This window comes from Augochlora pura, chromosome 1 (assembly GCF_028453695.1).
Source record: "Augochlora pura isolate Apur16 chromosome 1, APUR_v2.2.1, whole genome shotgun sequence".
In the NCBI taxonomy this organism is placed as follows: Eukaryota; Metazoa; Arthropoda; class Insecta; order Hymenoptera; family Halictidae; genus Augochlora; species Augochlora pura.
In genome coordinates, this window is record NC_135772.1 from 7,425,487 (window position 1) to 7,453,392 (window position 27,906).

At 32.3% G+C, this 27,906-nt stretch overlaps 3 protein-coding genes across 6 annotated transcripts; all 3 read left to right on the forward strand.

The window, feature by feature from the left end:
• The first annotated feature begins 9,230 nt into the window (after window positions 1-9,230).
• Window positions 9,231-13,091, forward strand: Ef1a-f2 (elongation factor 1-alpha F2). 2 transcript variants are annotated; one of them, XM_078180469.1, is made up of 5 exons: window positions 9,231-9,260; window positions 10,701-10,875; window positions 10,956-11,564; window positions 11,766-12,041; window positions 12,241-13,091. In XM_078180469.1, exons 2-5 carry the CDS (start codon window positions 10,732-10,734, stop codon window positions 12,595-12,597), a joined length of 1,386 nt encoding a protein of 461 aa, XP_078036595.1. In that variant the 5' UTR covers window positions 9,231-9,260; window positions 10,701-10,731; the 3' UTR covers window positions 12,598-13,091. The 2 variants fall into 2 exon arrangements, with proteins under 2 accessions (XP_078036595.1, XP_078036585.1); XM_078180459.1 differs by having other exon boundaries at window positions 9,238-9,338.
• A 2,985-nt stretch (window positions 13,092-16,076) lies between these two features.
• On the forward strand, window positions 16,077-17,582 carry Mrps14 (mitochondrial ribosomal protein S14). 2 transcript variants are annotated; one of them, XM_078176904.1, is made up of 4 exons: window positions 16,077-16,201; window positions 16,616-16,758; window positions 16,848-16,988; window positions 17,083-17,582. In XM_078176904.1, exons 2-4 carry the CDS (start codon window positions 16,672-16,674, stop codon window positions 17,266-17,268), a joined length of 414 nt encoding a protein of 137 aa, XP_078033030.1. In that variant the 5' UTR covers window positions 16,077-16,201; window positions 16,616-16,671; the 3' UTR covers window positions 17,269-17,582. The 2 variants fall into 2 exon arrangements, with proteins under 2 accessions (XP_078033030.1, XP_078033038.1); XM_078176912.1 differs by having other exon boundaries at window positions 16,084-16,201; window positions 16,616-16,746; window positions 17,083-17,515.
• Window positions 17,583-18,382: 800 nt separating this feature from the next.
• LOC144468409 (gustatory receptor for sugar taste 64f) lies at window positions 18,383-27,751 on the forward strand. 2 transcript variants are annotated; one of them, XM_078177858.1, is made up of 12 exons: window positions 18,396-18,515; window positions 20,173-20,301; window positions 20,734-20,984; window positions 21,375-21,606; window positions 23,440-23,575; window positions 25,097-25,296; window positions 25,370-25,461; window positions 25,615-25,835; window positions 26,187-26,355; window positions 26,533-26,622; window positions 26,976-27,041; window positions 27,124-27,751. In XM_078177858.1, the coding sequence occupies exons 3-11, from the start codon at window positions 20,757-20,759 to the stop codon at window positions 27,027-27,029; spliced, it is 1,422 nt and encodes a 473-aa protein (XP_078033984.1). In that variant the 5' UTR covers window positions 18,396-18,515; window positions 20,173-20,301; window positions 20,734-20,756; the 3' UTR covers window positions 27,030-27,041; window positions 27,124-27,751. The 2 variants fall into 2 exon arrangements, with proteins under 2 accessions (XP_078033978.1, XP_078033984.1); XM_078177852.1 differs by lacking the exon at window positions 20,173-20,301 and having other exon boundaries at window positions 18,383-18,515; window positions 20,725-20,984.
• Window positions 27,752-27,906: the final 155 nt, after the last annotated feature.

Sequence of the window (27,906 nt, forward strand, 5' to 3'; positions counted from 1 at the left end):
ATGTGTCACTATAATACATCGAAGTTTCTTAACTTTTGTTGGTAAGTACATGTTCGATAATGTTTCATCTTTTTAATGTCACATAATATACAATAGAAACTTATTACTTGAGTTTATTTAATTATATAGGTCATAGAGAAGAAAGTGATGCAACAATTGCTTGAAATTGCAAAAGAATGTTTCTTAATTATCCTTTAACCAAACATTTCTCATTAAAAAATGATGCATTTGAACATTTTCTTAAAATGAATGTATTGTATAATCAAACTATTTTACTTGGAATTACGTTTCCTATTATCTCTTCTGAAACTAGAAGTACTGTCTGATTCTAATACGTCCTGCGCTTTGAAAAAATCTGTTGAGGTAGTTGAAAAGTAATTCTTTGCGTAATGTTAAATTAACTGTGCTTTCGAGTAATCGGATCGAATCCGAACGATGTAGCTTCGAATAGTTTGTTATAGTTGCAACTGATTTCTCAACCGTATCAGTCTTCTAAACGGGAAAAGGTTGATTTATTATAAACTTCATTATTCAGTATCTCACGCTGTTTCGAGTAAAAACAGTCGGCTGATTAAGATTTATACACAAATCCATTGTAACTCATGTTCGGGACCAACTAAAAACCACCGACCCCATTGCTGCTGATTTCTGTTCTCATTTCCGATCACAATTTCTTACACGCTGCGTCCGTGTAATATGGAATATGAAAATAGTGTAGAAAATCTGTGTTTCGTCATTGACACACCATTAATATTGATTTCAAAATTACGTTTTTATACACGTCTCCTGAAACGTACGCATCATTTCAAAACATAATGTAATTTACAAGGAAAATTAATAATGCAAAAATAAAAAAGAAGTAAACATTTCAGTTACTTTCACATATTAGTTTATGCTACACGGAATATTTGATCTCACTATTTTCACTTCCCCGTTTTAGTTTCTTTCGAAATCTTTGGAAACTCTACTGTAAAAGCATCTGCGGACGAGTCGTATCGGTAAAAGTAATCGAAGTTTTGTTTAAATTATAAAAATTTCATCGCCATTACATTCTTGAAGGCGTAGAATTTTTCGTACCATTGTCATTTGTGTCAGTATTCAGAAACCACTGAGACAACAACAATGTCACGACTAGAATAGTAAAAACCATTCACATGTTCTTCTACAATTAATTGATTACTTGCATTCCGAAATTCGACGCACGCATCTGCTCCAACGACATTTAAATCTTTTTTCATACTTAAAGTAAAATTTTAGAGTAACGATATCAGTGATAGAATAATAATCTAGATGACCAAATAATAATCGCGTCGACGAGTAAATGGAGATAAAATACAAAACGTTATTTCAGGAACTGACATAGTCTGCCAGTAATAATACCGACAGTGTTGATTACATTCGGAAAATGACGATAAAAGAAATACTTGTAAAACGATGTAGAAGTTTTCTATATACAATAGTTATCATGAATATTGCACAACCACCGATCAAAACATAGACAGTCTGAGTATAAATAATTCCTGAGATTCTCAACGAAGTGTCTTAAATAAAAATATAAGTATTTAGAGGATATGGGATTTTCTGTTGTCATTTCTAATTATTGTTTCGCGTCTAATAATTTCTTTTCGTAGTCATTCCGATCATTCGAATTTGAAATCAACATTCCCGACCTTCGAAGACACAACCTTTCAAACAGATGACACTTGGAATTCATTTCTAAACATTGTTTTAACAACGTGTAGAATAATAAAGTTAATAGCTGTGACTCGCCGCTGTATCTTGGAAGAGACTAACTCCGAGTTTCGTGAACTCTTGTATCACAGATAAACACGACGTAAAAAACACGAAATTTTTATATCTCGTTCTAACATCGACTGCAATTTTATTCGATTAAATTTAATAATTAAATACATTTCTAAATGGATCATTAATAGCTAATAAAATAGGTATAAATTACTTTACCTTGAAGAAAAAGGCAACTTAAAAAAAGACTAACTCATATTTAAGTTATTGAAATAAGTGCCTTTTTTGCATTCTATATGCTCTTACAGAATACATACATTGATACCTATACAATATATGTTGAGTAATGAACTTTGCGAGAAGTTATTAAAATTGTCTTGCAGTTCAGCAAAGTGAATTTATATGGATATTATTATTAATTATATTATTCATTTACACTTCTATGGAAAAGAGAAAACAATTACTACAAACTACTACTTAATAATTTTCAAAATAAAAATCACAGTTCCCAACTATGTGATTATGAAGATTAGACGATATATTAAGCATCTGTTATAAACGTGATAACAAATATTTTTATTTATTCATATGATTGATTTTAGGATCAACTGTCTCGGTGAGTACCATAATTCTGTAAAGTCACAAATTTTTCATTTAACCCAGTATCTCTCCACGCTTAGATATTTCTAAATTGTAAATACGTATATCCATACTGTAGTTACTAAAACCATGTAACCTTTTTTGCAACTACCGTTCAAAATAATAATAGCTTGCCCTAGGTAACTCAAAAATATACGTCGTATATCGATTATTTTCTTTGTATAATTAATCTATTTTCTCTTTTATACTTGCTCAAAATATTTTATTATTTCGTATTTGTACGTGTATGTATTCTTAGAGTTGTTAATTTCAAAATAGAAAAGATCACTGTTTGATAATCTGCATATCGATGTATAAATTCACTATTAATTAACTATTTCATATGAACATACGCAAGACAAATTTTTAGAATTATTTCCATTTTGTTAAAAAGTCAAAATAGTAATTTACTATCTATTTGGATCCTAAACAATGTTGTATATTGGGTCATAATCAGAATTTGAGTCACACTATTAAAACTTCCAGTGTCTCTGAGTCATTAACAAGAAATGTAACATTATTCCCAATCTCCTTGTATGCTATTATTTGGCAAACTTCATTTATGCAATCACCACGGTTAATTAACGTACACATATATGCGGTACCAATCCTCTCACAACTGTTTGCATGATAGTGATTTTATTTAAATGTTTATCGATGTTAAAAACGAAATGAAACGTGTACAAATGTTGTAAGCTTCTCGCAGTAGCAGAGACGATTTGTAAAAGTTTGTTAATAGTAAAGCATACAATGCATTGATATATGTATTGTCGTATCAACAGAGACGTGTACTGATATACATATTACGATCAACCGCATCTTGCATACAAAAATCAGTCACGCATTTTAATTTATTCGATTAAAATCATGATTCTCATGAAAAAATTTTAAATCATTTTATGAATTGGCAATAAATACAATACCACCTTGTTCGAACAAGTGAAAAAATATGTAAGAATTAGTAATGGTTTATTAGCATTTTTGTCGTTTACATAACTTTGATTATAAATACATACATTTCCGACAAAATATTTACTCGATTTTATATTTCATTCCAAATAATGCGCTTATGTGCATATTGTAAATATGCATAAAACTGCGTTCTATGCATTAGCAAATGCACGAAATAATTCGAAACAGTTGTTTGTCATATTTATATTGACAACTTTCAGACCGATGTTATTCCAATTCATATTTATGTTAAGATTAAACGTAACTCGTCTATGTATCGCCTTTATTTTGAACAGTATGGGAAAATGATAAACACCAAATTTGAATTGTTTCAATAAAGAAACATGAACTTGAACACCGAACGACTTAACGATCCTATGAACAATCGGACATGGTCGTAAACAACGAATTACAATGATCGAAACCATACAAATTATATTTTGAACGTTATACCATACCACTAAAAATAAAATAGACGTTTGTGTGTGATTCACTTTTACATTAGTTATTATTCACTCGGATCGAAGTTTTGAAGAATCCGTACGTAACACTGTAATAAACATTTAAAGATATGCGAATCTCGGTGAAACGAAAATATGTAAAACAAATAATTAAAATGATAAGCTTTCGAAATAATATTGCGATATTATCGGTGAATGTGCTAAATTCAAAAAAGAAACCACTTCCTCCGTGACTTTTGAATAAACTGAATACGATCACTGCCAAAGACAGGTCGTTCCTGGGTGCTGCGATGTCTTAAAAGTTTTAAGGTTTTATGTTTCTTTTTTAACAAAACAAATGGGATCATTAATGTTTAAGATATTACTTATAGTCTAAGCTCTTACAGTAGTAGGTGTGTATAATGGTCGTAGATAGTGATTTATATTAACGAAGTTGAAATCATATTCACGTTGCTCGCAGATAACTAGAGTGAACAAGAATTACGAATGCCGACAGCGATATGAGCTCAATCGTAAAATAACAATTTCCGCATAATTTTACTTTTCGATTTTGGAGCAGAAATTTTTCTTATGCTCTAGAGGATCTTTTTTAAAAATGATTTTTTCAAAGAAACATTATAAATACGTTTTATATTACAGAATAATGTCAAACTCGAAACTCATGAATTTAGTAATCATTCGGGAAACGACTTTTCTCTATCGAAGTTTCTTTATCTTTAAAGTGATTATGGTGGAATTTTGTTAAGATTGTTACGAAATGCTTGTAAATTCAAAAACAAATGCTAAGTGATAAAACGATTGCCAAATATAATACTTTAACGAGGTAGGTTACTTTGATACAGCTTGGACATCCAAAATAATGATGAACAATGCTCGCAGTGTATGTTTGCAATTATCACGGCGACGTGGACGTGGTTACGAATTTTGGGTATTGAACAAAATAGACAGTCGGACGTAAGATTTGCGAGCATCGAGTTGTTCGGTAGTACTCGGGAGCAGTATCAGCAGTGTAGACGTACCGTAAGATGTATGCAGAAATCGAGATCGTAATCCGAATGTAAACGTTCATAATGTATGCGAGGATTTTGAATACTATGGAACCGTTAAATTACTCATAACGTGAACACATTCGCAAATTTAACAGTGAAAACGTGTTAAACGCGAACGCAGTAATGTTTTTCGAGATATTACAGAGGCGTTTCACAATAAATTGCAAGTCTCAGGATATTTAGCTTCGACGTAAACGTATATAGTATTTCCGTTTTTCAACGTTGCAATTTGTCATCGAAATGAAAATGTAAACGAAATCAAATGTATGGTTTCTTCCGGTGGGTACCTGAAGTCAAGCATGTTCGACTATTTTGCTGTCCTCGAAAATGTCGGCTTCTACGGAATATCGTAACGGATCACGTCATTCTCGACAAAAACTGAATTCTTGATAGCTTATCACGTTCAGTCGGATTAGTTCATGCTTCGCTAAACTGAATTGTCACTGAACGCGTCTCCATATTCATGATTTCATTACCTTCTTACTTATCGCATCGCTTTAACGTTAAATAAGCCATCTGATTAAACGAATGGAGGAAATCTTTTAATGAATGGTCACTCAGGAATAATGTTACAGTGTAATAACGATTGCGATAATGGATATTAACGTTTAGCGATTACTACTTCTTGTACATACGACTGTAGCGAATAAGTATAAATATAATGATGAATATACAATAATGATAGTATGAATATGTACGAAAGTTGTGTACAGGGTTATTCGAATAGTACTACACGATCGGAGCTAGCACTGTCCTCCTTTTTTTAACAATAATTATATTATTATTTAGCAAAAACACGAATAACAATAATCAAGAAGCGAATAGAAAATCGTGCATTAGAGTAGCCAGAAGGATGCACAGTGAAACTTCGATTATCAAAACACCAATTAACCAGAATTTTAAAATTTAACTTTTTTAATAATATTTTCTGTCTCGTTGGATTACCGTCATTTATTCAAGTTTGAAATACATTTTTTAAAGTAGTAAAATTTATATCGTCTGCATTGAAATAAAATGAAAATGTACTTTTTAATGTTCCTAACGAAATATAAAACGGTAAAAGAAAGCCAAGACGAAACGATAACAGATGACTTCATAAATGAACAGTCTGTGATATGATAAATGTAAAATTAGAACCTGTTTCGAGAGATCTTCGGCAGTTTGATGATAACTCAACATGGTACCGAACATGTGGGAAATAGTAAAGAAAACGGAAAAGGGGGAGAAAAAGAATCTAAAAATAATTCTAACCCTAGTTCCTTTGAAAGCAGTTTTGAAATGGATTGATATGTAGACAAAAGGTAGCCTCTGGAAACAGTAACATCATTTTCAAGAAAATCGAGAGAAAACTGATAGTAGAACACTAGTTAAATAACGTTCCATCGAGTGAAACAAAAAGTTATTTGAAAATTAGTTTGGACAATCGAAGGTCGACTGTGTGTCTGGTTCCTTTTTCGATTGAATTTCCGCTACCGTTCGTGTTAGACATATTCTCTTATCAAACATCTACGAGAAATCATCCTGTACAACTCTAGAATTGTCCCAATACGAGATAAAAGCCTGAGATTGCAGTGGGTGAATGATGATGAAGCACAGATGTGAGAGATAAAGCGAAAGTAAGCGTGGAAAGAGTATTTAAGCGTGACTATACTTCCGATTACAGAAACTGACCAAAAATGTCGACATTAAGGTTACATAATGTTTTTGGATGGATCGTGGTTGTCGATAGGTAGAGAGAAAATAGAGCAAATTACGAGAATCTTAAGGACGAACGAAACTATCACGACGAAACATTACTGATACCATATGCGATTATCAATTACCGTTCGCAAGCAGGCATGCATCGTGTGTGTTGAACTATAATATACCTATGACTTGTACCCATGAGCTACCATTTTTCCCACTCACATATGCACAGATTTTTGTCCATCTCGACGCGTACGTATTACATACATATATCCGTTTTTTCTCCTCACGATACCAGTTATTTTTAAATTTTCAAAACTTCGCTGCGCCGCTCCCATGTGCGAGTGTTGTACAATCGAATGTCAGTAGAAATTCACAAATATAAATAGACGATTGAACTTGGCGGGATGTTTTCTTTCAAAGATCCTTGTGACCATTGCGAAGTAAAATAACTACCACCGCAAGTAAAAAGAGAAACCAGATTTGCCAATCCTCCTGCAATCCTCATTTAAATCATAGATTCAAAATAATATTAATAATATTAATAATGTTCATTTTATTTCTTAAATATGAAGCAGTCTTTGAAGAAATAGGAGCTTGACACAATTACAATAATTACACAATAATGATAACATTAACAAAATGAAAATGCGAATTGTAAACGCAGCAGAGTTGCGAAAATTATGGTTTTCTGACGAATACGCCAAGCATGTAATTTCGATACGTGTGTTTATTGTCATAGAGTGTTCTATATGAATCAGCATGCGCAATTACAGTAGCTCAAATTAAAATCATCAACACAAGCTGGTCCAACACTGTCTTCGGCGAAAACAAGTTTGACAAACATCATCGTTAACCACAAATAGTTTTAACTCCTTGTCTTGTCAAATCACGGACGTTTTAAAAATTTTAAGTTGAAAATGTATTCAATAAATACATATGAATATTAAATACATTGGGTAGCAATCTTAAATAGAAAGATTATTAGTTCAATCTGCATTTTTGTGTTTCTAACATTTCAAAAGAACAAAGTTGCCAATCAATGCGTAACATCGAATTCTTGGTGTCTATACAGTAATCACTTTACCAAGAATTAAGTTAGCTATGGAAATACGAATTTCTTTTACGTAATCATGAGCGCCGTCGATATAGTTGCCCTTTTTGTTGGCGTAAGTTCAGTTGCCTGCGTCCAGGCGCAGCAAACACGGTTTTCCACGTTCTAGCACCACAAACTTCAAACACGTACTTCTATTGACTGTCAATTATTTTCGTAACGAGAAATATTGTTCAAACGTAGGGGCAGTTAGGCCAAATTATATTAATATGAATGCATCCCGTGCAAATAAAGCCTTTAAATTAAGAAGCAAATCTATTTAAATATGGCAAATACATATTACACTTCAACTTAAAATTATGATTGTACTCCATATTAAAAATTATAGTAACACTTAATTTAAAATATTGTTGCCTTTATACTCAAATATTGTAACTTATTTACATAAATATGTAATTTATTATCATTTTCTTATTATTATTTCTGCGACGCAGCTTTTAATTTTTCTTAACGATTTGTAAGATCGTTTTTTAATTTTCAGATTCTTATTTTTTGTACACGAATAAAAACACGATACATAAAAATAATTCGTTTAAAACATTATATAAAGTCTCCCTAATATTCCAAGAACATACAGAAATAAGTAAAAAAGTCTCCAAACACCAGGTACGTATACTTAAAAAACAGCCGACCACAAATTTACAGGCTACTGACCATCTACGACTAAGAAAATTTGACCTGCTTGTCAACGTTTCCACTACATACAAGAAAACGTTACCATTTCAAAGCATATGTATGTGTGGCAGTACATATCATCCGTAGAGCCTTCTTACATCTTCAAATTTATATAGATGCAGTTTTGCAAAAACATCAAGACCTCGTAATGTATAGAATCAAACACAATCTACAAATACTACTCGTCTTGCATTACTAACTGGTAATTAATTATGACTGAAACATATGTAATCGTTCAATAACAAATGAATTGTATCAATAACACTCAATTACAGGGGAACGTAAAATATCGTTGCATAGTCCTTCTATTAATCTTTATGTGTTAAATTACATCGGAGAGGAGCTAGCATTAAGTTCAACATATGCCGAGTGAGATACGTTAATCTCGCCTACGCCTTCTCGGAACGAACACTCAGCAAATCGAATAAAGAAGAAAGAAAGTTCAATTATTTTTCATATTGTTGGTTAATATCTGCAGATTTCAGTGATTCAAAATTACAACGTTGAATCTCTCATTGCAGATGCATCGATCTATCGTTGAACATTATGGCAACATTCTATCTTTTTCCTGATTCCATGTGTACGCACACAACTATACATCCTGAGAATACCTGTATGTAATATATATATATATGTCAGCCGGCACGCCTGTGTGCTGCGTAACCGTAGCCTCGAAACCAAAGCCTGATTTTCTTTAAAGAGTTTCGCTTGGTACGTTTGTGGAAATCAACAGTTTAATAATGCGACTCTATAACGGATATTAATGGAATTGCTCTCCCGGTTTTCCTACCAAATAAAGAGGGTGAATAATGCCCAAACAACCCGTTTATTATTCCACAAGTGATCGATATAATGAAGCCGCTGGGTTCGAGGCTACGGCCGGGAAGCCCTATGCGCATGTCACTTCACTTCGACGATCTCTTTCTGTCGTGGCATCTGGAGGTGAGTGGTTGTTCGTGGTTTTTACACGGGAGTATAATCCGTCGATTTTATTACCGAGAAGGTAGCATCGAACGTCAGGTACGGAATAGAACAACGATCGAAATATCAACGAATTGTGTTGTGACAACAGTTTCACGGAAATATCATTATTATCGGTGAATTACAACGTTGGAAAACAAGCGCATGGCCAATCACCATTTTAGCCGGCTGTTCAAACGCGGACCACATGCTGAACTTTGTTGAAATCGTTTAACGTGGCTTCTAAAAATTGTGTTATTCTGCGGCCGATTGTTAACCATATAAGAAATAAAACACACGCGGAAACGTAAACGACATATTAAAATTCCGTTCGGTATGCTTAAAAAGTTCGGAAAAAGCAAGCAACCGGATGCAGTATGGCCGACGCTTGTCACACTTGGAGATTCGATCATGTTCGTGCATCATTGGAGATGTTCGTTGTGTAATACTACTCTTTGTGCACTCTGCAATTTTAAGAGCAACTTCCTTTAAACGTATTTTCGAAAACTAATAATGAACTGTAAATTGGTTTGAGTCTTCGCAAATGGTGTATGCAGAGCAACATCATGCTCTGCTGGAAATCGTATGCAACGGCGACCTTGTGGGACGACTTGTTCCCAACAATGGAGATCATTTGCCAATCTGCAATATAGCTGCCTCAATTTTTTTTCTTTACCGTTATATAAACAATCATGTTTGTGCAAAATAAAGAATGCAACGAGTGAAATTAACATTATTGCGAACAATGAATGATAAATTTGAACGATGTTCCTGATTCACGTACATGAAACTTATCTCAAGATTGACTATCCGCAGCGCAATGTTTAAGATATTCTCCAAATTCATAACGCATACAATTTGTCTATTTCAATGTTATAACAATTTTAACAATATTAATATAATTCTGAATGTTAACAAGTTAGTTTGCTAATGTAAGAGTAATGCTATCCGGAAGTCGTAAATTTTATCAATAATGCCGGAAATTCTGAAGTAACGTAAAGATCAGCTCGGTAAAGGTTAATTGCAGCTCCTTTCATTAGAAATATTATATATAATTCACAACGTGGCATCATCCGATGCTAAGCGTCAAGCAAATCGTGGCAACGTTGCAATATCTCGCCATCTACAAAATGGCTGCCAGTTCCGTTTTGGAATAGTCAGACGTCGCCACGTGTACGTTAAAATAGACACCTGCTGCATTTACCGAATTTTTATTTGTAAATAACATAATTATATAAATATAATTTCGAAATAAGTTAGCTTTGACGAAATCATATTTTATTAGGTTCGTTTTAATTCTGTAATTAATTTAAACCATTTTATCGAACATGTGGTCTACGCCTATAACCTTCTCGATTTTATAATTTGTTTTGTTCAATTGCTGGTGAAGAAATTTAGTAATAATACTTTTCCTGATTACAGAGAAAACCAGTAGTCTCGCTAAACGTTCAAGATGGGTAAGGAGAAGATTCATATTAATATAGTCGTCATTGGACACGTCGATTCCGGCAAGTCCACCACCACTGGTCATTTGATCTACAAATGTGGTGGTATCGACAAACGTACCATTGAGAAATTCGAGAAGGAAGCCCAGGAGGTAAACTATAGGAAAATATAACGAATATAAAAAATGATCTGGAGTGTAACAAAAATAACGTACAATTTCTAAATTTCTAGATGGGCAAAGGTTCATTCAAATATGCCTGGGTATTGGACAAGTTGAAGGCTGAACGTGAGCGTGGTATCACCATTGATATTGCCTTGTGGAAATTTGAAACATCCAAGTACTACGTTACTATCATTGATGCCCCTGGACACAGAGATTTCATCAAGAACATGATTACTGGAACATCTCAGGCTGACTGTGCCGTATTAATTGTTGCTGCCGGTACTGGTGAATTCGAAGCTGGTATTTCGAAAAATGGACAAACCCGTGAGCATGCTCTGCTTGCTTTTACTCTTGGTGTAAAACAATTGATTGTTGGCGTGAACAAGATGGATTCTACTGAACCACCATACTCTGAAGCCCGATTTGAAGAAATCAAGAAAGAAGTATCCTCGTACATCAAGAAAATTGGTTACACTCCTGCCGCTGTTGCATTCGTGCCAATTTCTGGGTGGCATGGAGACAACATGTTGGAAGTATCTTCCAAGATGCCTTGGTTCAAGGGTTGGGCTGTTGAGCGCAAGGAAGGTAAGGCAGAAGGAAAATGCCTTATTGAGGCTCTTGACGCCATTCTTCCGCCTACGAGACCTACAGACAAGGCTCTTCGTCTTCCTCTTCAGGTAAGAATTGGTATCATACAGGATAATATTAAATTTGTTTTTTTTTTCGTGATGATAACATCTATTACTCATTCGCGGTTTCCACCGGAGGGTTTAACAATCCATTGACGGTTAGAGGTGTCTGACTAAAATTATAATTCTTAGACAATTATTGATAATTTTATAAAACAATAGTAAGAATATATTTTGTTTGATTTACAGGATGTATACAAAATTGGAGGTATTGGAACAGTACCCGTCGGTCGTGTCGAGACTGGCGTCCTGAAACCGGGTATGGTCGTCACATTCGCCCCTGCTGGTCTTACCACTGAAGTTAAGTCCGTTGAAATGCACCACGAAGCTTTGACGGAGGCAGTTCCTGGCGATAACGTTGGTTTCAACGTTAAGAACGTATCTGTCAAAGAATTGCGTCGTGGTTATGTAGCTGGTGACTCGAAGAACAACCCTCCCAAAGGTGCTGCTGACTTCACCGCACAGGTACGTGTTGATAAATACATTAAAACATATAATCTTTATTATAACAATTAGTATAATGATGAGAAATTTCATACTTCATTCGCGGTTTCCACCGGAAGATTTTTGTCTGCTGACGGCCGAAGGCGTCTGAATACTAAACAACATAGAATTTTTTAATACTATTATCATGGGACCTTGTTTAATTTCATCTTTGTCGTAGGTTATCGTGCTGAATCATCCTGGCCAAATTTGCAACGGATACACTCCAGTGTTGGATTGTCACACTGCTCACATTGCCTGCAAGTTCCACAAAATTATCGAGAAGTGTGACCGTCGTACCGGAAAAACTACCGAATTGGAACCAAAAGCAATCAAATCTGGAGATGCCGCCATTGTCACCCTTATTCCAAGCAAACCCATGTGCGTCGAAGCTTTCCAAGAATTCCCACCCTTGGGACGTTTCGCTGTTCGTGACATGCGTCAAACAGTGGCTGTAGGTGTCATCAAGGCCGTCGTCTTCAAGGATGCTACGGGCAAGGTCACCAAGGCTGCCGAGAAGGCCCAGAAAAAGAAATAACTAGTTTCCGTACATATGTATCCCAAGATGGGCGTCGGCGTATAGTAGCTGGAAAGTAGCTTACCTTCTTTCTTCATGTTCCTCGTGCGAGACTGGCTACGCATTGTTTCCATCGCGGACTGCAATATTACCTATGAAATCACAACCAGTGATTAAGAATAGTAGGATTATCAAAGAGTTGCGACGAATGGCTTTTCGTGCACATGAAGTAGCACATTCATCGTACTTCTTTCACATTCGTATATTCCGTTTATCGAAGTGGTTGCGCCGTCACTTTTCCCATCGCAAAGAATTTCGTAGGAAAGGTTGACAGTTCGACGATGGCGAGCGTGAAGTGACCCATATTTTTCTACGAGTTCCATGGTAAAAGAAAGTAAACTACGGGAGCTACTCTTAACATCTGTTTCACAAGAACATCAACAGACATCATAATTTAGCTCGGCTTAATTATATTTTCTAATTATTATACGGAAATAAATCCTATATCTGCGATATTCGAGAAATTTCATTTTTTTTTGTCGTTATTACTAATATATCATTGTCATCCTTATCGTATAGATATCAGTAAAGATATTTTCATTTTTAATTGGCATCTGACATTTTTATCGTAAAAGAAAAACTAATATTATACGTCGGCGCGGAAGTAAACTGCGAGAAACACAAGAGATCGGTAGTTCCAGTGCTGATTTAATCGGGGGAAAAGGGACCTGCTTTTTTATTACTTTTCAATTGCCTGACTCGATAAGGAATTGAATTGCTGAAGATGATATATACACAAAACACTTTTTCTACGAAATATTTCTTTACAAATATACCTTTCCTTTTAACACTTTCTACATTGAAGGGGAGAGTATGTGCGAAGTTACGATTGGGTTTGGAATGGTTCGATACTTTCGCCCGCGTTCTTCCTACGATCGAGATTGATTAACAACGGTTTCTGTACATACCTATAAATAACAATAATAACGGATGAAAGTGAATAAAAGGAACTACCGAAACAATTAATAATTCATTTGTCCAATAATGTCCAATTTTTTATTCCCCCCAAGTGTTCCTCTTTTTGTCATTTTTGAAAATTAGTAAAGCGAGTTTAACAATTTCACTGTCTTTATAGAAAACTTACATGGGTTAGTTTTTAAGAACTAATATTTAGAGAACTACAGATTTACAATTATTTTTTCTACTGTAGCGAAGACCGGTATGAATTCAGTGGAGTGATTTGTGTGAACTACTTTTTTCTGGTAAATTATAACGCAAGAGTAAATGTTTTAAAAAATGCAAATTTATGAATTTTGCAGGAGAAAACATAATTATTGAGATAACGCAAATTGTGTTACTGAAACATTGTACAACTCACGTTACTGAATGCAAGAAACATAATTGTATACATTATGCAAAGTATATGAAAACTAAGCAAATACGGTAAAATAAATATTCGTATAATATGTAACGACAAATGAATATATATGATAAATATTTACACTTAATAAAGAAAAAACAATATTAATTTATAATTACGAAACGGTAATTTTTCCGTTATTTATTCTACAAACGAGTATGTTTACGTGTTTAAATATGATTCCAATATATTTCATGCATTGTCAAGCAGAATAGTTGTCCATTGCATTCTATTATCTACTTCTACAAGATTTTATAAATTTCAATTTTGAAAAGTTCCTCGAAATAATTGTGCCAGCACACTGTCTACTTTATAACTCAAATACATAATTCTTTGTTACCATTTTATTTTGCATAAGTAACTTTAAAGTTATATATATAAAACTACATGTATTGAAAAAAGAGTGAGGGCGGACAACTATTTTGTTTAATAATATATATGCATATACAGGGTGTACACACGTATTAAAAGACATTTAACAAATTTAATTATAATGTGAAAACAACAAAATCAGTGTCACTTTAGAATGTTATATTTTTATATTAATCGTTCTTTTTAAACTAAGTTTCGTTTTTAACGTTTTTCAAACTTTGATGTCAGACATTGTATCTGTAGGAGCATTTCTAATAAGACATTTGAAAAATTCGCATTATGTACAAAAGCATTACATAAGCTTTGTAATGATTGATTATATAAGTAAACTCAGGACTACTACCTTTCAGTTTTTTATAATGTTCCGAACACATTGATATACTTTACAAAAACTATATATCTGCTTGATCTCAATCTATGCTAATTGATTTTTCAAACAATAAATATATAACATTACGTTAGCATTCTTTGGCTGTTGTTAATTGTATACTGACAAGACACTACGATAAGTATTTTATAAAGGCGCAATAGAGTTTGTTATTTTATTACAGGTTCGAAGTTGAAAATGTTTTATAAAAACTATTGATTTCTGTTTTTATGTTTTCCGAATAATTACTAACGTTGTTAGTTGTTTTAATAAATATTGCATACAATTTGGCCTCGACTTTGTTCAACACTCTGTATATTTTTCGAATTATACGCACACTATGTACATTACTTATAAATTTATAAAATTTCTATTACTAATTACTACGTTTTTATAATATACAGACTAATACATACAAGAAACGATGGGTTATTATTAATACATCCTATTATTAATAATAAAATTTCATCTGCTTTCTTTATGAAAGATTTCTTAAAACTTTAAAAATATATTATACACAAATTATCTACCAGCATATTAAATTCTGAGAATCAAAAAATATGTTTAATCTTCTGTTACTTAAATAATTACATTATTTTATTGTAACTTTTGCAACTTTATAGAATTGAGAAATATTAAAATGAGTAAATTGTTAGCCTCAAGAGTACTACGAAGTTTATACTTGACACTATAAATTATAATTCGTTAGACAATAACTATCTATGGAGAAAACTGAATGGAATTATACGCTGAAATAAGATTCCTCAACATAATCTCATTGTCAGATTAATCTAACCTTGAGTCAATGACCTTGACAGTACTGCAAATTGATAATTTCTTTGCTTTATTTTTTAGTTAATGGCATAAATCAAGAATGTACCATGTAAAATTTATCTGTGTTCATATAAAGTGCAGATGCAATATACCAATAAACAGACAAACAAATTGTTTAATTTACGCAATATGAAAGAATTATATAATAGAATATTAAAGGTGACTAGAGACTACGAATGTATCTTATAATGTTTCAAAATTGAAATTGTACTATAAAGTGTATAATTTATAATTAAATAATTATTGTATATATACTCAAAAATGATTCGTACCGGGTGTTACATAAGGTATGACGTAAATTCCGGTATGAATTATTTGTTTCTGAAAGCATAACTTTAGCGCCATTGCACTTAGTAGCAAAACGCTGAAACTGTTAGATAGGATTACCAACAGTTGATATTAACAGTTATTTATATTATACAAAATTTATACATTTACAAACTTCATTAAATTTTATAGATTTAAAGTGTTATTTCTTTGAAGATTTATTTAAATTTGTTACGATAACAAAAATTCGTTGATAGTAAATAGAATTACCGACGAAGTTTCAGGAAAGAATCTTGTCTTCACTAAACACAACATACATATGCCATATGGGGTTTCGCCATCAACCTCCACCTAGTGAGTTTAAGGTAAACAATGTAATTTTCAATTTTCAATAATATATAATTCCAAATATACTTCAACCATTCTACAACAGATTCAAAATCGAAAATTACATCGGGCTAATGGGTATACATTTTTCCTCAATTACTTTTATAAGTTTTTTTTTCAGTTATTTATGAGAAATTTTAATAGGGCATAATAATGTTTTCCAAATTTTATACAATCAAACAAGTTATTCACATTACCGAATCTTTTTTGTTCACAGTGCAGACAATTCGTTATTACCACAGGCTAAAAATCTGTACAGACATTGCATTTTATAGGCTTTTCCGTCTTACCTTTTTAGGACTCTAGAGTCCTCTTACAAATTATTAATTAATGCCATTGTTAAAATAGAAAATTACTATCTATAGAAATTGATATATCTTTATCTGCTACAGGTTATTGTGGCGCCGTGTCAGGATACCAAACCATGAAGCAGACTACATAATTAAACATGGCTTCAATAACAAAAAGTTTGGCGACTTTCGCAAACGTTTTTGTAAAAAGTATAAATTCTAGTGTAGGTGGTGTAAGTATAAATGCATGCTTAAAGTATTGCTTATTAAAGTGTATTGCTATACTTCATATAACGTAAATAAAAGTGTTATCTTATAGTGGATGTATGATTAGTTTCAGCAAATTCGTAACGGATATATTGGTCGGTGGATGGTTCGTGATATAAAACGAAGAAAATTGGCAGAAAAACATGCTACAGAGCGATTGCGATTAGTGGTCTTGAAAAGAAACGATATTTTACCACCAGAAATTCGGGTACGTACATGTACCAAACATAACCTGAATGTGTGAAATATACCTATAAAATTTTTGTTGTGATTAGAGTTACTAATATTATTTTGTATTTCAGGAGTTAGCTGGTAAACAAATAGATGAAACAATTCCTCGTCAAACCGCATTAAGACAATTAACACCTCGTTGCGTATTAACTTCTCGTAGCCATGGTACTGTTCTAAGGTGGAGAGTATCTAGGATAATGTTTCGTCATTTAGCAGATCACAATAAATTAGCTGGTGTACAACGTGCTATGTGGTAAACATTGAATTCATTTAACATATTATTATAAATTTACAATACGTTCAATGTATTAGAATAAAAACCAGTTAAATAAAATTATAAAATAATAGACGCAGTCAGTATTCATGTTTTCTTTACAATTTATAAATGTTTTGATATTTTTTATAAATAATTCTGAGGCACAATAGGTTTGAAAGAAGAAGAGAAAACCCTGTTTTTATGAGTTCATGTGGGAAAAAATAGAACATAAATTGTAATAAATTGGATACATCACATTATATTGCTCGATACTATTCTAGAAAAATATAGGTATACAAATATTTAAGATACAATATATTTATATAGATTCTATTTCATTGAAAAGAATATTTATAGAGCAATCGAAATTTCCCTTCTGTTCTAAAATCTATAATACATTTAAATACATTAAAATAACATTTTTTGTTTTGTGAAAAAACAACAGTTACGATAAGCACCACTTGTATCTGAAAAAGTATAATAAAATGGTATTTTGTTTAATAGAAACATTTAATAAAAATATTCGATCTTTAGAAGTTAGTCTATGTTTCGAAATCTATTAGTTTTTTCGTTAAAAAACAACAGGGGAAACTAACATAAATAGACTGCGGATTTTATGCATTTATGACAAAAATGGGTAGGTACAATGAAAAGTTGCGAATGCAAGAAGAATTTAATAATAATACTGTTACACCATTTTTTATTTATTTAAATTATTTTTAATTGTGTACTTTAATATGCACACCGGATAATAGTTCTATAGACTACTTGATACATGGAGAATGTCTCTTTTAAATTTCTTATTATTTTGGGTCTCAGAAAGTACTAAATATTTTTTAGACATTCTAAAATAAGGGTTGACGACGTTTTTTTTTTAATTTTAACTAATGTACATGTAACGAAAAATACAAGAAGATGATGCTAAAAGTGATTCCTTTTACAACAAAAATTTATTCGAAATTTGTATCTTGCATAAAAATCCACCGTCTAATAATCAACATTATAGTGAAAGCAGCTAGTAGTATAACTACGTATCTGATCAGGCATGCATAGCGCAGGTCCGAGTATACACTTCAATTTTTCTCAATCAAGAAACTTTCCGAGTTAGTATTCGTCGGCACTCTGCTACAGTGAATCACTTTATATTCCTGCAGAAATTTTGACTTGTTGCATTTGTTATCGTTTTCGATAGTGGAACATGAATGAAGTGTATTCCGCGACTAATTAATATTGCGAGATCTTTATGCGGTAAGTAAAGAATTTATTTTAAAATCATGCAGTGGTAACGAGCCGATGCTATGGAATCGATAATATTATGAACCGATAAGAGATAAAAAGTAAATCATTACCACTGTGTTAACGTGTAGTTTATGCAAGGTTGAGTTATATAAAGTCCTAGTAACGTGTGGGTCACGTAATTTTTTTGTGTCAATATTTTGCACGTTTCCAGTTTTTTAATCGAATACAATACACTATTGTTACTATACTATCTTAAAAACAAACAGTATGCCTTCATCCCATTCATTATACTTTACAAGGAACATTAAACTTGTTTAAATAATCCACATTTTAAATTTTGAATTTTTGACAAACCGCTCTTGAAAGATCCTAAATTGTAAATTCAAATAAATATTTTAATTTTACTTTTTGGTGAGAGTGCACTCATGCAGGTAGAACTTATGGCGATAACGTCGAAATATTAATAAATTGCTTGATTTCTTTTCATCACAAACCGTTTTATAGAATCTATCAAGCAGTACCTTATTGCGAATATGTAATAGGAATAAAAAAACTTTGCGCGAGTTAACAAGACTGTGAAGTGTCAACACATTAGTTCATATCCTGAATAAACATTCATTGTCCTCCTTCCAGGAATACACCACATTGTTAGTATCGCTTGCGCTGAATACGCGTCACGCTCGATATGGTAATTAATTAAAAAGTGTGTAAACGGGGAGAAATTGCGTAGCTACCGCCCAGAATTTTTTTACGAGTTTCCCTTTGTTGTTGGTCTTTGTAATTATAGCTGCAATTTAACAGTATATAACGATCGCTAACGGAAGCGCATGATACCAGATCTACTCCGTAAAATAAAGAAATGTCTCGTTTACATGGTAATAAATTATTGCGATTAATCGTGTCACTATGTCTTATCGATACAGCCATTTTATTTGTAAAGCTACTTTTTAAAGCAATATTTAACCTCTCGCATATGTTTTTTACATTTTTTATATCAAAATCAAATTCTCCTGTTTTATGACCGATATTCGAACATTATAGTAAAGGTTGGCAAACAATAAACATATTTTTCTCGTTTAAGAATTTGTTGGAAGCAAAGACATCAAAATGCTACATGAAAATAACAGTTACGTACAAGATAGAAATCCAATTATAATTGTTCATTTTATGATATCATATAATATTACCGTGAAAAACAGGATAGTCAATTTTGACTCGTTCAACGAGACGAATAAGTGAAGATGAAGAAAACCATCAGAGCGTATTCTATTTTAAACTATCTCGAAAACATGAATGAATCTAGCATTGTTCGATGTAAATAGTCGTCACTTATAATTGTTTACAGTTAGAGCCAGTCAATAAGTTCAGACAACGTTGAACAAGAAACGCTTTATTATTTCGTTTATAACTACCATGTGTAACTATTGCAAGTATAAAAGTATCCTTCTACACGATTTTAGAATGTTTTAATTTGAAACTCTTGTTATTAATTTTGTTTTGGTCACTTTGTCGTTTTCTCCTATCTAAATTTTTAGAATGATCGCTTTTCAAGATTATTAATTACCATATTGTAAGACTTAGTCCATTACAACTATTCTATAAGTTTTATAGATATTTAAAAACATTATGTAATCATTTCTTACTTATTTTCTATATCTGTTACTAGACACCCATATGTACGGAGATAAAAATCTATTGCAGTATAATTTAGACGAATGACGATCTAGTCCTTGACAAATTGCCCTCCGTTAGAAATAACTTATTCAAACTGTTCAATCAAAATTGTTTGAAAGTTGTAAGTAATTTCTGAAGTATAAATATTCACAATAGCTCTCCAACGTTTGCTCTAAAAAATTTGAAATCGCTAATAATCATTACATAAAGATAAATTAGTTAATTAGATAAATTCCCGGTTTTTTTATACTGTTCATCTTCAATTTAACTCTCTAATCTTTCAAGATGTATATCGCCATTATTGCTGCTAAAATTGTTGCTAAAATTGTAAATAAGTCATTATATTATGTAAATAACAACTAATATATTTGCTTAAATATCTTTTTTATATAATCCTACTCTTTGACGACAAATATTTATAGTATTTTAGTAAAGTCTGTGTTAAACGATAAAACCTTAAAAAAGGGGTAAGACAACAAAGAGTTGGGAAACTATGACACAATTTCAAATATCGTTTACTATATCAGTATTTGTTAACTCCAAGTTTTCACAGGATTATGTCCGCATCAGAATGTAATGACTTTCAATGCGAATGTTTGTCACGCCATTCAAGTCATGTTTTTAAAGATGGAAATTGCTCTCAATGAAATTCCTAGTAGGACCAGAAAGTCGAATCAAAGAATTTGGCCATTGGCGGTGCAAAGAAAATATGACAACGTTATCCAGGAAACAAGGATGAATGATCAAACACATTTGTCTAGGGATCAGTATCAACCTCGACGAAACTTTCCTCTACATTCAAACGTGAGAATCTGCAATTTTCAGAAATTTTAGCTGACATACATAGGTGCTTATATGTATAGATTTCAATATTATTTTAATTTCAAATGGTTCGAATTTATCTCTTTCTTCGATCTTTCTTCTATATCTGTGATCTCGTTCTTCGATTAACACGTCTTCCTCCTCAATAATTATCCTAATAAAGTGAGACAATTTTTGCTTCCTGTATATCTTAATTAGCTTTCATTTCTAAACATTGATGATAGAAGAATTAAATGTTGTTTCGATCTAGAAGAAATTAAAAACACTTAATTTATGTTATCGTATCTTCGTCACGACTTTGACTCGTGCAAGGGGTTAGTTATTTACTATAATTGTTTACTACCAACATTATTCACTTGTTTTATTCCGTAGGACACGGAGAGTTTTCACTGTGCAATTGGACCTATGTTAAGTATAGCTCAAGTGTTTGGCGTATTTCCGATATCTGGAGTACGATCCCCATCACCATCGAAACTTCGCTTTAACATGGTTTCGTTACTCACCATCTACAGCATTTGCATCATTATGATGTTATTTTTTGCAACAGCCGTGTCAGTGATTTATATGCTGAAAACTTTGAACGCTGCTACGTTTCAAATTCGTGGTAAGTATACATTTCGAAGTCATTTTGCGTTTATTCATACAAAAAGCGAAAATTCATTAACTGTATTACAAAATTTAAATTGCATTTGCAAAGGTATGTAAGGTATTCTAATCCCATTAGTGATCGCATGTCCTGCGATGATTAGTATTCTGAGGTTGTTCCGGAAAATTGAAGCGAACAGTATTTTAATTGGATCTAGCTGTCATAACTAGGTTGTGGATTTTTATACGAAATGGAACTATATTTCTTCTTTTAATACTTTCAATTTTTATTCGATACATAGCACGAGCAAGAGGCGTATCGTTTAATTTGTGATATTTATGGAAAATGATTTATAATATGAACTACTATAACTTATAATATCAACTATAACTAAGTATATATAAGTAATATAATCTGAGTGGCATTCATGTAATACGAATATAATATAAAGTCGTAAGTCGCAACAATAATATCGAATTAGATATTTCATCTATTATACGATTTCGTTTTAATTGACACTGAAAGTGTTAACGGTCTTAATAAATTGAAGATAATGGCAACTTAAACTTAACTCATCTTTACGGCACAATAAAACCCGCAGTTTTTTCTTGAAAAAATGTCTGTATTTTGAAAGTAACTATACCGAACAATAGTAGTTATGTATTTCCGAATACGATAATTGTGAAAATTAAAAAGTAGAATCAAGGCAAGGTTTTTTAAAAAAAAGTTTACTACATTGCCAATGTGTATGCTATGAAAAGTGTAACAATTTTTTGTGTTACATACTAATAAATACATCGGTGTGTCAGAGGCATAAGCTTAAGGATTCGTCAGTCACGCGACTATGATTCTATCTCGCCCACTCTCCATCGAACCTGCTAACTCACCGAGTAAGAGACGTAAAGCCGCAATTTTCTATACTGTCACGGACTCTTATCTGAAAGTTTGCGAGGTTGAACTACCCTGATTCCCGGAAATCATTTGTCCAGCGATTCGTTAAACAATATTACCGGATATCACGAAGTTGAAAGTGCTGTCACATAATGCGTCTATAAGTCAACGTCTCCTGCAACGTGAAAGTGGCAATAAATTCTGTACTTCTGGGCAAACTTTTATATTAATTATGTTGAATTTTCTTTGAAGCCTAATGAAATTGTTGCGCAACGATTCGTTGTCCGTGTGCAAGTTAATGTTTAAGTAATTGGTACAGCCCTATAAAGAATTGAAAGGTTACGATTTATTAGAGTAATCCTGTAAACTCATAGATCTTGACTACTTAAGGAAGATAGATACTCTTTTATAGTTCATAATTCCTTTCATAAAACTGAATGAAAAATAGGTAAAACAATAAATATCTATAGTTCATAAAAAATTGATTCGATGAAGCATAATTTTTTTTCAATCCTCAAAGGTGCGATCGGATTTTTTGGTTCCTTATTTTAAAATTTGTCAATAATTGTTTCTAAATAACAACTAAATATCGGATTATATAATGTTCATTTCCTATACTAATAGAATAATAATTTAGAAATAATTATTAACAAACCTATAGATTCTTTTTGTACGTTTTTGCAAACTTGTAAAATATAAGGAACCATAAAGTTTTATCGCACTTTTGACGATTGGAAGAAAAATTGTACTTCATCGAATCAATTTTTGTGAACCCTAAATATTTATTCTTTACAGTGGATATTGCTATTCCTTGATCACATGGTATACAAATATTTATTTATAAATGATAGGGGAATAAAAAACTAGCAAGACATTGTAGCGAATTTAAGAGAAAGTTAGGCCATGTGTAGGGTTAAATTTAACATAGAATTATTGTGACAACTATCGCATGTATTTCAGGTGGCATAGGTGCAGCAACGGTCGGCGCAGTATTCTATGGGAACAGCCTGCTGGGCTCGATTTTATTTCTCTGGCTATCTTCGCGATGGGCGTCCTTCCAATGCGAGTACAGAGCTATGGAACAATACATAGATAGGTCAATATCGTGCTCGTACGCAGATGGAATGCGTGACATAGTTTATTACTAATCGTGTTGTTGATCGTTTATTAGTGGTCACGCGATTTTAGATAACTATAAATCGTCATTACGTACCGAAGGAAGAATAATTGATTTATTTACCGGTAGCACGACTGCGCATTTATTTACATACAGTGCCGGTTCATCGAAATTACTATTCAGGGTGTCCCGGAAATCGTAGTACAACCAGACATGTGGTGCTTCTACATAAAAAAAGAAGTCAATATTTTGGTATAACATTTTTTCATACGGTGCTCCGTTCTCGTGATAATCGACTTCAAAGTTCAACTTGTAAGCGATGTAATACAATTTGCTTGTCGTGTATTATTTATCAAGTCAAGTGTCGTGCTCGTGTATAGCAAGTTTACAACATGAATGATATAATTTGCATGTAGTAAATGTTACATATTTGAAACATAATGTTACTGAGGCATTCGAAAAATTAAAAAGCGATAACAACTTACAATCTGTCCAGATATCGTTAATTCATCGAGCAAATTTATGTGTATGCAGCAGCGAGGAGGACATTTTCAACAATTATTGTAGCATTGTAATAGTAAGTAGTAAAAAAGAATAAAAAATGATTAATCAGTAGACACACTTTGTATTGTTTCAACCATACAATTATCACTGTTTGTAAACACTATCCCGGTCAGAGACAAGCAAATTGTATTAAATGGTTTACAATTTGAACGAACTTTGAAGTCGATTATCACGAAAACGGAGCACCGGATGAAAAAATGTCATACCAAAATATTTTCTTCTTTTTTAATGTAGAATCAACCCCAGCCCGGTTGTACTACGATTTCCAGGACACTCTGTATATATTTGCGCGAACTCATATTTTTATAGGATACTCATCGCAGTGGTGAACGTGGATGGAGTTTCAAAAATTTTCAACCCCGTTTATTTATTTTGCATACGTAGCATGATTTATAGATATGAGTTAAAAAATACGTACAGTCGTTGGCAAATACACATGGATATCTTTTAAAACGTATTAACTTTTTTAAAATTGTTTCGAAAGATTTAATTTTTTTTTCGAGATCATATAGGAACACTAGTTTGGTAGACAATGCATAAACAAATTTTTTTGCAAACAGTGAAATTAAATAAAATTGCAATAAAACTTAGATTGTCATACTTTTCGACTTCTTTTACACGAGCATATAGGGAAAGTTTAAATAAATTCCCTTGTTAAGTTTTGGTAACTTATATGCATGCCGAATATTTGCTGTAAACTAAAAACAATTAAAAGATGCAAAAATGTTGTCCAATGTATTATATCCAAAAGAATAAGCTTGCGTAGCATTGCAATAAGAATTTAGTTAAAGTGAAATACTCGTAGTTTATCGTGAAAATTTATTTGATATTATTCTCATTATTGTTGGTATGTGATTGATATTACAAATATAGGAAAAGAGTGACTTTGTATGTGTATGCACATCTACGTAATCTTTGTTTATGTATCTCGTGTAGCAACTGCACGGAGAGACTACCCCTTCGATGGAAATTCTTCTTCATAAGTTCTGTAGTTCTATTGTTGGCACTCGTTGAGCATATTCTGAGCGTACTGAATAACATCGAGACCACTGAATGGCGTGAAAGGCACAACGCCACGTTCGGAGACTTCCTAGAAGTGTACAGTCTAAAATCACATTCCTTTATCTTCGACATATGTAAGATTTTATTCGGTAGATGTTATTGTAACGATTGTAATTTTGACAACATTGTAGCTTTTTTTGGTTTCAGTGGACTACAATTTTATTTTTGGATTGTACATATTCTTCGTGAGCAAAGTGGCGACTTTCGTATGGAACTTCACGGATCTGTTTCTCATGCTGGTACGTATTACATAATATCTAATCTGCAATTCCTTTGTGTATACTATTATTATATTATCCCTCATCATCTTATCTTTTGTTATTAGTTTATAATTAAGTCCAAATATGATCAATGTCTAAATCAAAACTATGTTTGTTGTGTAAAATTTTTAGATTTCCACAGGTTTGGCGGAAAGGTATAAGTATTTGAATAAGAAATTGGCGGTCACGGCGACAAATAGTCGAACGACTATCGGTTGGTGCGAGCTTCGCGAAGATTACGCCATCTTAAGTTGCGTCGTGAAACAAGTGGACAATTACGTTTCGCCAATAATTCTACTATCCTTCGCAAATAATCTCTACTTCATTTGTTTGCAATTATTAAATGGCCTTTCGTAAGTATATGTATTTGTTTTATCTTCCTATAGTGGCATAATAATAATTATATTAATAAATAGTTTAGATTTTAAGCGTGAAAAGCATTCTCATGTTGCAACCTGCATAGAAGAAAGTACATTTATTTATAAAATTTACCAAAATATGCTAAACTTTTAATTGTTGGGATGGATTTTATTTTTTACTCGGAAAAATATATTTAATTAAATTTTAAATGAAACAATTATTTCCTATACAAATACATATGTAGAGAGTCATGTATAGTTAGCAAACAAAATATTCAATGTTTAATTAGTAATACTTGATCAAATTTGCTTTTCAAATTATTTTTAATCCGCTTTTGTTTGAAGAACTTCAAACAACAGTACTATTCTAGAGGAAATATACTTTTTTGGTTCATTCACGTTTCTGATTGGCCGAACTGCCGCGGTTACTCTATTGTCTGCGAGGATATATGATCACAGTAAACAAGCGTTACCATATTTGTACAACTGTTCGACATCCTGCTACGGTATTGAGGTATCTTTTTATAAATATCTCTTTTTTAATATTAAATAAGTTTTCTACTCAAATAGTTATCTTTTCTTTCTTGTAGCTCTACTGAACTAAAATACTGATTATTATATATAAAATAGTAGTAGATCTACTTACATTTTTAGCGATATTTTCAGTGTTACAATAAAATGTTCTTCACAGGCGCAAAGATTGCACTATCAATTGACCACGGACGACGTAGCGCTGACAGGGCTGCGTTTCTTCTCTATTACGAGAAACTTTATGCTTGCGGTATAGTTACCTTATTCATAACTTGCATTTTCTCGTTATAACTCAGCTATAATACAATACTGACCCTTGCTCAGAATTACGTCGTTTTGGTAGGGGAGCAAAGGATGTATTCCATTCGCAACTTAGTCATTTATAAAACCTTTGTCTTATTTTTTCTACGTAAAATCATCCCTTGCTCGCTTTTACTACAAATTCCAGCCCACCTTGTATGCTTCTTTAGATTCAAATTTCGATTTACTCTAATTTCGTTCTCTTGTCTCTCGTGACAAATTAAAATATAATATATTATTATAATATATTATTAGTTAAATATATTATAAAGTTAAAGAATCGACACGATTTATTACTTACAGATGGCAGGGGCGATTATAACGTACGAAGTGGTGCTTTTACAATTTAATAAGTGAACAAATTATACGGTGCGTGTCATGTGACTGTAAAAATATAATGTTTAATTAAAAATTCCTCCTGACCAGACGATTTTATTGATACGTGTTTCAGTACCTCAATTCGTGGAGATGGCTTAACAATTTTGACGTTATCACCATCCGGTGCTATCACTAATGCTACGAGTGCCAAACCCAAACATTAGAGATTGGATTGTGGCAATTCAAGCTCATTACCAAAATGTTGGCTTTCGACGCTTAGGAGCATCGCTGTTTGGCACATTGAAGTGTTTTATGAACTTACTCTATTTCTTCCGCACGTTCAACAATCTGATCATTCTGCGTGATTGTCACATTGTATCATTTTCTTTGGCACATACTATACATTGACAAACTTTCGATTTACTAATATTTATAATATATAGAAATTGTCTTTCTCTTTCTCACCGAAAGATTCGTAATGCCATTTTTCTGGTACGTAAGTATTTTATGATTCTTTTTTCTATTTTTTATATACTATGTATGCAGTGACTTTAAAAATATTTTAATTTTCATCTTAAATCCTGCAATTTTGATGTTCAAACTCTTCTTATCTTCACCAATTCTCTAAATGTTCGATGTTCAGTGGGTACTTAAATATCAGCGTGATACAATACAATTTCAACCCACTTCCGATTATTTTACAATCTTGCAGATTTATTAAGATCAATAAAGATAATTCTACAACGTTTCTATTTTATAATTAAAACGAAATTAACGATTGTTCACAAAATATATGGGTGTACAGTGTTTTTGAATCCAATCTTTGAAACTAAATTATGAGATTCATATAGAATTGATGTCATAAATATGTATACTATACATAAATCATCGTTCTTGTCATGGTATGTTCGAAACG